This window comes from Girardinichthys multiradiatus, chromosome 2 (assembly GCF_021462225.1).
Source record: "Girardinichthys multiradiatus isolate DD_20200921_A chromosome 2, DD_fGirMul_XY1, whole genome shotgun sequence".
In the NCBI taxonomy this organism is placed as follows: Eukaryota; Metazoa; Chordata; class Actinopteri; order Cyprinodontiformes; family Goodeidae; genus Girardinichthys; species Girardinichthys multiradiatus.
In genome coordinates this window covers 18,432,990-18,443,298 of record NC_061795.1, presented here as the reverse complement: position 1 = coordinate 18,443,298, position 10,309 = coordinate 18,432,990, and the positions used below count along the sequence as shown (strand labels likewise).

Sequence of the window (10,309 nt, the reverse complement as noted above, 5' to 3'; positions counted from 1 at the left end):
ACTGTAAAATCCCCAAAATGGCTTTTGTGAGATGAAAACAGAAGACCTTTGTGAGGTTTGCTATGGCTGAGAATCACAGCTAAAGCTGATTCCTCTGGGCTCTAACCAAAAGAAATCCAGGCACAGATGAATGCTAAACACTTAAAAGAAACCACAAGGACCACACAAGGGTCAGATCATGGCTCCCAGCTATTTTTTCCAGTCATGCTTTTGAGAACTCTTACATGATAGACACAGTTTGTTATTGTTGTATTGTATGGTAATCCTGGCATGCATTAATAATGCAAACCTTAATCAGAATTTTTCTCCTCAGCGTTTTATTAGATTGTTATTTTTTTTTTTAACTTGAACTTTCAAGGCGTTTTTGACATGTGTGATATTAAATCAGACTAAACTTTTTCCATATTTAGGTAAATTGGGATTACAAAAATGATTTGTTTTAGCTAAAAGCCAGAATAATGAGAGAGAAATTGTTTTAATAATGTTTTGTATGACAAATTCAGAAGTTTGCATACACTATGCTATGTATTTAAACAATTTAAACAAAAACAAAAAAAGCCCAGGTGATGTTGATATGGCATTGTTAAGTTAACTGGAGGCTCACCTATAGATGTAATTTAAGATATCACCACAAACACACTGATTCCTGGACATCATAGAAAAATACAAAGAAATCAGCCAAAATATCAAGAAGAGAATTTGGGACCTTCAAACGACTGGATCATCCTTTGGTACAATTTCCAGATGCCTAAAGGTGCTGCGTTCATTCGTTAAAACATTTTATGTAAGTTTACATGGAATGTCCCTCCCTCATACAGTCCAGGAAACAGACATGTTCTGTGGCCCACACTGTAAAACCCAATGGTGCATCTTACTGAAAGAAGTAAGTTATTCCTACTCAGTTCTGCTAAATAGTTAGAGAAACTTTTATGAATTGTGTTAAGTAGATCCAAAAGTTAACAGTGTAAGTAAAAGTGATGTAGTAACTCACTGCTAATAAGTACACATATATCTTTATTAAATTTTGAGTTTTGTTGCTTTAAACTATTTAAGTTGTGATCACTGAATTCTTTTTATTATTATAATCAACATATATATATATATATATATATATATATATATATATATATATAAAATGTCTGCAGGGATTTTATCCTGAATTGGAAGGCCAATAATAATGCGAGTGAATATCACAGTAACTGCGTTTTTCAGGTGTTGATTTGGATTTGAGCCCATAAAATAATCCAATTTTATGTTAGTTTAGAATTTGCAGAGAAGATATCAGTACCAAATGGCATCTACACATTTGCCTTTTCAAGTAGGAATTTGAGTGATATATTTGATTAAATAATAATAAAATAAAGTTAATAAATGAGACATTTCTCTTAGTGTGGAGAGAATAAAAACAATAATGTGATTTATTATTATTTTTTTGATTTAGCGATATAATCAAGAAACTGGTTGATTCCACCTTGAAAACTTCTAATCCCTAATCGAGTGCCTAAACCATTACACCAACCAACCTGTTAATACTCCAGTTACTGTAACTCATTTGCTACAAGGAGTGACTTCCTGTATCTTGCGTCATGAGCTTTGCTCGGCAGGTGTCTTGCCCGGACTTGTCGGCCATGTTGAAGGCAAGCCTCGACTCGGAGCAGAATTTTTGCGACTACATAGCGAAAATTATAAGGTAAACGTTTTATTTATTGTTTTAATGCGTGTATAGAACTTGCAGGTGAATTTATCAGACTACTTTGCTGATATGTAGAAAAGCGGAGCTTGTCAGCACAACTCCCGCCTAGCGTTTTTTGAATCCCGCCTGTACAATTTTAAACGGTTTGTGGCTTATTTTGCTAAAATTAAGTAGCCTACATTTTCGAAGCTGCATGAAACACAACGTGACGGTAAAATCAAATTCAAATGTATTTCTTACGGAGGGTGTGTGAAAGTAGTAGATTTTATTTTAAGAGTAACTTGGTGGACAAGTCCACCTGTACAAATTTAAAAAAATAACGGTTGGCGGCTTATTTTGATAAAATAGTTAAGTGTAACTTTCTTTTTCGAAGGTGCGTGGCACAACATTTAAAAGTTTAGTAATTTCTGCACTTTGAAACTTTTATGGGATTTTGTTTTACAACAAGTGTATGAAAATAATTGATTCGTTTCATTTTAACGTCTAAAAAATTGACCAACCTAAATTGAAAATGAGCTGTTACGCAAGAACAATGAAATTAACAAATTTAAAATGTTTTTGAAACTTTTTCATATTGAAGTTGAGCATTTCGAAGTGTAGTAAAATAGCCTAAATGTAAAATCTGTACTGCTAGCTTATGTTTCAAATGCCAAAATATGATCATATTTTTCATGTGTCATTGCAGTGTTTGACTAAAATAGCAGCACACAAGGGGAGATCATCCACCACTGTTCAGCCACTAAAGACAGCCTGTGAAGGTAATATAAAACATTTGATACCTAATTGTGTCCCTTTCTTCAGAGACAAAATGTGGAATTGCAAGTTGTGTAGTTTTTCTACTGCCATAAAAATGAGGTTGTTGAAGCATTATCGACTTAACCATGGTCAGTACTCAACAATTTCACCTTTACCCTGTCTCTACAACACCTGCATGTGTACATTTAGTACATTTAATTCATTAAAGGTACACATGTCAAGAATGCACACTGCTACACAAAGGAAAGACAGTTCTTATTCTGCTTTGAATAAATATGGATTTTGTTGTCCTGTGTGTGACTATAAACAACCATTCTTTGAAAGGCAAATGTTTATCCATCTAAGGGGGCATTTAAAACGGAAGGAAACTGTTCCATGTCCTTTCAAGGACTGCAATTTTAAAACCAATATATACTCAACATTCAATGCCCACAAATGCAGAGACCACCAAAGCTCAACAAATTTTAAAGACAACACTGTGCAAAGTGTCATAAATGTTGACAAAAATGTTGACATGCAGTTTGATTCAATAGAGTCATCACATGAAAGTGAAGTGGCATCCACTAGTGAAATCAGTACAACTGAGGGTTTAGAAGAGCAGTTGCAGTACAATCTGGCTGGCTTTTTCTTAAATGCAGAGCATTCTCCATGTGTCCCAGAGAGCAATACAGGAGCTCATTGAGCATATTGATCAGCTGTTTTTGTTATCAGAACCTCTGATCAAAAATTCAGTAGTTGATATACTAAAAAAGCACAACTCTCCCTTTACCGACACACTAGTCAGTGAGATTTGACATAATGTCATGATGAAAATTTAACATTCATATATTTTAGATTCATTGCACACTAACTGAAATATTTCAGGTCTTTTATTGTCTTAATATGGATGATTTTGGCATACAGTTCATGAAAACCCAAAATTCCTATCTCACAAAATTAGCATATTTCATCCGACCAATAAAAGAAAAGTGTTTTTAATACAAAAAACGTCAACCTTCAAATAATCATGTACAGTTATGCACTCAATACTTGGTCGGGAATCCTTTTGCAGAAATGACTGCTTCAATGTGGCGTGGCATGGAGGCAATCAGCCTGTGGCACTGCTGAGGTCTTATGGAGGCCCAGGATGCTTCGATAGCGGCCTTTAGCTCATCCAGAGTGTTGGGTCTTGAGTCTCTCAACGTTCTCTTCACAATATCCCACAGATTCTCTATGGGGTTCAGGTCAGGAGAGTTGGCAGGCCAATTGAGCACAGTGATACCATGGTCAGTAAACCATTTACCAGTGGTTTTGGAACTGTGAGCAGGTGCCAGGTCGTGCTGAAAAATGAAATCTTCATCTCCATAAAGCTTTTCAGCAGATGGAAGCATGAAGTGCTCCAAAATCTCCTGATAGCTAGCTGCATTGACCCTGCCCTTGATAAAACACAGTGGACCAACACCAGCAGCTGACACGGCACCCCAGACCATCACTGACTGTGGGTACTTGACACTGGACTTCTGGCATTTTGGCATTTCCTTCTCCCCAGTCTTCCTCCAGACTGGCACCTTGATTTCCGAATGACATGCAGAATTTGCTTTCATCCGAAAAAAGTACTTTGGACCACTGAGCAACAGTCCAGTGCTGCTTCTTTGTAGCCCAGGTCAGACGCTTCTGCCTCTGTTTCTGGTTCAAAAGTGGCTTGACCTGGGGAATGTGGCACCTGTAGCCCATTTCCTGCACACGCCTGTGCACGGTGGCTCTGGATGTTTCTACTCCAGACTCAGTCCACTGCTTCCGCAGGTCCCCCAAGGTCTGGAATCGGCCCTTCTCCACAATCTTCCTCAGGGTCCGGTCACCTCTTCTCGTTGTGCAGCGTTTTCTGCCACACTTTTTCCTTCCTACAGACTTCCCACTGAGGTGCCTTGATACAGCACTCTGGGAACAGCCTATTCGTTCAGAAATTTCTTTCTGTGTCTTACCCTCTTGCTTGAGGGTGTCAATAGTGGCCTTCTGGACAGCAGTCAGGTCGGCAGTCTTACCCATGATTGGGGTTTTGAGTGATGAACCAGGCTGGGAGTTTTAAAGGCCTCAGGAATCTTTTGCAGGTGTTTAGAGTTAACTCGTTGATTCAGATGATTAGGTTCATAGCTCGTTTAGAGACCCTTTTAATGATATGCTAATTTTGTGAGATAGGAATTTTGGGTTTTCATGAGCTGTATGCCAAAATCATCCGTATTAAGACAATAAAAGACCTGAAATATTTCAGTTAGTGTGCAATGAATCTAAAATATATGAATGTTAAATTTTCATCATGACATTATGGAAAATAATTAACTTTATCACAATATGCTAATATTTTGAGAAGGACCTGTAGTATGCAGTGTTTTGTTCATATCATTTTTTTGGAATTCTCCTCAGTTCTACGGTGAATTTCACCGGATCACCAATCAGCATCTACCTCATGTGTTTTATGCTGCACTGGATGAATATGCTCTTCAGCTGATTGGACTTTACAAAAAGAAGAAAACTGGACTGGTTGGTGAAAAGATGGAGCAGCTTTTGCTGGCATATCAGCAACAGGTACTTAAAAAATACTTTCACTCTACTGTTTACTTGGTAGTTCCTATTTTCATGCTTTATTTTTTTTATCTATGAAGGACAAAAATGACATCTATGCAACAAGAACAGCAGCCCTGGCTGGCCTACCCATTTACCTTAAGGAGGATTCTTCAGACATTTTCAAAACATGCAAGGTATATTATACTTAGGCATTCCAATAATTTGCAAATTGTAATTTAAAAAAAGGTTATACTGCACAAAATATAAAAATGGAAATAACAAAAAAAGTGGTCAATACTTTTGCACTCTGGATGACATTAGGTTGAAATGGAGTTCTATGAAGGTGCAGTTGCTCTGGTTGCTGATGTGGATGAAGAGGAGGTGCCTGCAGGAGTTCCTTTCTCACCACGCCAAGTGTTCATCGTGCTTGAGGATCAGGTTGTAATGACTCATCCCTTATGGACTGATGCACTGGTATGTCTGTTTGGACTAATCTATGCTCTGCATCTGAGCTATCCTGAGAAGTGCAGTGGCTTTTTTGAGTTCATTCAAGTAGTTGCTGAAGCTAGATGACGGGAGAAAGCAACTGAAACCAAAATTGCAGACACTGAAAAATGAGAATTTGTTGTCCACAGGTCAATACATTCATGCTTGTCCAGGAATCAGTAGTGAATGGCTTCATTTGTGTTGTTTTATTTGTTCAGGTTATTGGCCTTCTAAAAAAGGCAATATGCAGAAAACTAAGAATAAGTAGACAGTGCTTGTGATTTAAATTTTAGTCAAACAAATAAGAAGACACAAGTATCTTTGAAGAAGTTTCTGACAGGTTTAACCAACCTAACAATACTTATAACAACACAAAAAGAAAAGAGAGACAAAATATTAGTTCCTTTTACTCGCTTTGCGAGGAGAAACGGTCAAGATTTGCTCAGTTACAGATCTCGCACCGCTCTGAAGCCTATCCGACCACTTCCTCTTTTTATTGTCTTTCGGGGGTCCCTAGTTTACAAAAACATTGTTCTCTAAAGGATGGGGGAAAACAACAACTGCATCGTAAACAGGTCATAAACAGCTTTATCCATTAACAACACATTTCCCACAGTCTCCTCCAACTGGTAGGGTCAGTTGTGCCTTTTGTTGAGTGTAATCAGCCTTCATCTTTATGACCTCCTCAACTGGACTGCTTCCTTCTCTGCTAGTTCAGCTCCTATTTATGATCTTTGCCTGCAGACAAACTCACACATCCTTTCTCACACATATATCATAAGAAGTTATATAATCAAATAGTCAAGTTAATAAATAGGAGAAACTATAAGACAAATCTTTATTCAATTATTCCAACAGTTTCTTTACATATAGTATATACGTTTAAGCTCATTTCTTGCACTCTTACAATATGCAAGAACAATTTAAGTTACTGATGTCCTTGTAGTTCTTAGCTATATTTGTATTTACTGTAGGTGCATGTCAGTGCGTTACAATGTTTTAGGAAAGTAAAAGTAATTGATAACTAGAAAATTTCGGAAGAAATTTAGACGGGGCCTGCCTCTTGGTGCGTGCTTCTGGGACCACAAAGTTTCTCTGGCCGTTATTTAGCTATTTAAAAATCATTATGTATGCAATAATCACCTTAAGAAATTATTAGTAACTCTGGAAGACTGAGGCTTTTATTTTGAAATTTTCAGTAAGCCTTATTTAAAATGGCCAACACTGGATGAGCTCCAACATTAGTGTGAAGCCCAGTGCTGCAATCATCTATTGTTTAAAATGCAAAGGCTTTTATTTTGTAGAGCATGTTTTGTCTTAATGCCCCCTGGAGGGAGCATTGGTCCGCTATGGGGAATTCCCCTTCTAGCGGGGAGAAAAAAGGCTAGACGCCGCTGCTTCTCCTCCTGAGGCAGACGCCTGCAGGAAGGGCAGGTGGACCGCGGGGTCAAGGCCAGGCTTGCATGATCCGGACCGAGGCAGCCCTCGCAGATGGCATGCAGGTCGTAGGACATGATGTAGCCTGTGTTGCAAGCCGGGCAAAGGCGGATAGTGCCGACGTTAGCCATGGTTCTTCTTGTAATAGTGCTGTTAAGCTGTTCGCTGAAGAAAAATGGGAGCCGTTGCCCGGTCTCACCGTAATTTATACGGACCGGGGTGGGGCCCACACAGCAAGTGGGCGTGGACTAAAGTTTTCAGTGCTGCGATGCGCGCGAAGGGATAAACCCACTAGCGATAGCCTTAAAGGGCGAAGCCTATACGAAATAGAACTGCTGTTTCTCACTCACGCAGCACCTCACTCTGTGTCTCCCCTGGTCTAGGCATTATAACATGGAGGCGCATGCTCCTGAACTACTGGCCATAACTCGGAAACCGTAGGGGCGATCGATGTCATTCTTGGACCGTTTTTATCAGAACGGACAGGGGAACGATAATATTCATCCTTTATTTTTGAAAATATAATAATAAAGGCACAACACTGGGTGAAAAGAGAGGGAAAATGGAGAAAAAGACAAAAATGCCTGAACATGCTCCAGAAAAAAGTCTAATATCTCGGAAACCGTACATGGTATTTGAAATGTTTTTAAAATGTGGGCGACAGCTATCCCTTGTCCCCAATCATGGAGATTTTCACAGTTCAATGTCATTCATAGTATAAAATAGGACTATGGAAATAAATGGTGTCACTCATGGATTACAGGTCAAACTTTCATTGAAAATACATGGGAGAAGGCCTACAGAAATCTACTGACTCTTGGCGATCGAGGGGTGTTTTGACAGAAAACTATGAGACTTAGAACAATTTTGAAGTTATTGTGTGAAAGCAGAGACCCGGCCCTACAATCTGACGGAAAATTGTGACTTTAGAGCGAAATCTGTGGCCGTGAGTGCCAGTTAAAAATCATTTTTCCTGAAAAAATCCCCTCTTTTTACACTCTAGTAACTGCCATCTCCACTGTTAAGAGTGTGATTTTCTCGCAAACTTTGTGTCGCTTGGAGTCTAATTTTAGAGAAACCGTAGCAGTTATCAACAAACCGTTTTCACTTCTGAAGAGCCGGCGGATTTTTCTACAAACTGAAAGTCAAACTGTGTTTCTAGGTGAAAGTATGGCGATACAGTAGAGCCTCAAAAACAGTGAATTTTGAGGATTCCTTCCGCCCCTGACTCCATTCATTTCTATGGGATTTTGGGGCTCGGTTTTTCGTAAATTACGTCGCCATGGTAACTCGAAACGCCAATAAAAGTAATAGCACACCTCCCGGGACCGAGCCGGACGTTTTGATATATATATTGTGGGGGTGCGCGCTGCGGTTCGGGCGGCATTAATCTGGACGGAAGAAAAATAATAACTAGAAAATTTCGGAAGAAATTTAGACGGGGCCTGCCTCTTGGTGCGTGCTTCTGGGACCACAAAGTTTCTCTGGCCGTTAGGTTTAGCTCCCATCAGGTTTGAGGGCAGAACTATGAAGAGCTTAAAAGAACTGTAAATTTGTGTGTTAGTTCAATTAAAGTCACCAAAAACTGTTTTCCATTTACCTGAAACAGGATTCAGGTTTCATTACATGAGGTTAAAACATGGCTTCAGACTTGAACCTGTCATAATAATGCATTTCAAAAACAGCTGGGAACAATGGTTTAGCAGCAATAATAATGTTCAACCAAATTCAGCATTCTACATTTACATGACTAAATGTTTTTATTAAATATTGTAGTTAAAATTTAATCTGTAGCCAAGAGTATGATTCATGTTGATGAGGAAATAAAAACTATCTGAATCAGGATGCGTTTGTACCATGAGTTTTAATGGTAATTTACACAAGTAAATCCACTTCTTGATACTTGAGATAATTCAATTCAATTCAGTTTTATTTATATAGCGCCAATTCACAACACATGTTGTCTCAAGGCACTTCACAACAGTCAGGTTCATACATTCCAATTAATCCTAACAATTGAACAGTGCAGTCGGAGTTAGCTTTTTATTCAAATTGGATAAAAAGTTTTTCTATCTAAGGAAACCCAGCAGATTGCATCCAGTCAGTGACTTGCAGCATTCCCTCCTCCTGGATGAGCATGTAGAGACAGTGGACAGTCACTGGCGTTGACGTTGCAGCAATCCCTCATACTGAGCATGCATGTAGCGACAGTGGAGAGGAAAACTCCCTTTTAACAGGAAGAAACCTCCAGCAGAACCAGGCTCAGTATGCACAATGAAATTACTGAAGTCCTTAGCGATGACAAACATGACAATTAGTTTCCTTCAGAACGGATTTGAACAATAACATTTGGTCTGACAAAGCAATACATGTAATTAGTTCAGCTCAGTGATCTCCTGCTATAGTTTCTTCTAAAGCTCTTTGACTTGAGACACTTTAGTTTCCTGTTGGGATGTGATCTGCTGCTTCACATCAGAGCCTTCATGGTGAGAAGTGGAGGAAAGTTCAAAATAGCCACCTGTAAAATTCAATTGAAATAAATAAAACATTAATATACATGGTACATTTTTTGATTTATTTGATAATTAACAAATGCAGTGGAAATTAAGCTTACATAAGTCCAGAGGTTGCAGACTGTGTGCCGCAAATGCTTGATGTTTGCTCCCGCGTCGTTGACGCTCCAGCTGTTGGTCAAGTTGTTGATGGCGATGACCCGTCCCACGGCATGTTGAAAGAAACACAGACATCAAGATAAAACTTTCAAGCCTTAAGAAAAATCATCATCATTTAAAATCATGAACATGCAGATTTTTAACTACGTAGGTGACCCAGGAGGGGTCTATGTTGCAACTGCAGTAAGTTTTGAGAAAAATGTACAATCACAACTTCATTGTGTTTTTGCAAATTACCCTGAACTTGTCATGGACATACCTGGTCATGGGGCACGGAGTCCAGAAACCTTGACATAAAGAGACAAATTACTTCAATGAGAAAAGCACAGAAAATAACTTATCCTAAGCTCAGTTAATGAAAAGCAAAATGAAAGCCATATCTTTTTCTCCGTAGACCGCTTGGAAGATCAAGGCTGCCAGGTGGGTTGGGGTGTCCTGCGCTAAAAGCATGGATACATGAATAATTACAATCATGAGATTCATGTTATATTTGAAATTTAACCAACAGCTATTATAATTGCAACATACAAAATACTTTTTAGGTTCATAGTGTATCATCAGCTAGATTTTGGATACCTTGGTGACGTATGATGGGCCGCTCTGCAAATCGACCAGGTCCAGCTTCCTCCATCTCTTCTTGGAACCCTCATGAGTCATGCCGTGCGTTGCATGCTCTCAAGCCTGCAAAAACTTACTAAAACTGGGCAAAAAACGGTTATTTCCA

At 38.8% G+C, this 10,309-nt stretch overlaps 1 protein-coding gene across 4 annotated transcripts in view; it reads left to right on the top strand.

Annotated features, from left to right (window-relative positions):
* Window positions 1-1,558: 1,558 nt before the first annotated feature.
* The window catches only part of appl2 (adaptor protein, phosphotyrosine interaction, PH domain and leucine zipper containing 2), a 67,457-nt gene continuing 58,706 nt past the window's right edge, over window positions 1,559-10,309 (top strand). For 2 of the 4 annotated variants that reach the window (XM_047389226.1, XM_047389216.1), the window contains exons 1-5: window positions 1,559-1,690; window positions 2,379-2,451; window positions 4,850-5,011; window positions 5,089-5,184; window positions 5,312-5,428. In XM_047389226.1, coding sequence (XP_047245182.1) covers window positions 4,979-5,011; window positions 5,089-5,184; window positions 5,312-5,428 — 246 coding nt within the window. In that variant the 5' untranslated portion in view covers window positions 1,559-1,690; window positions 2,379-2,451; window positions 4,850-4,978. Of the gene's footprint in view, window positions 1,691-2,378; window positions 2,452-4,849; window positions 5,012-5,088; window positions 5,185-5,311; window positions 5,429-10,309 lie in introns of those variants that run through there. The other 2 variants (XM_047389238.1, XM_047389232.1) reach the window with 1 other exon arrangement.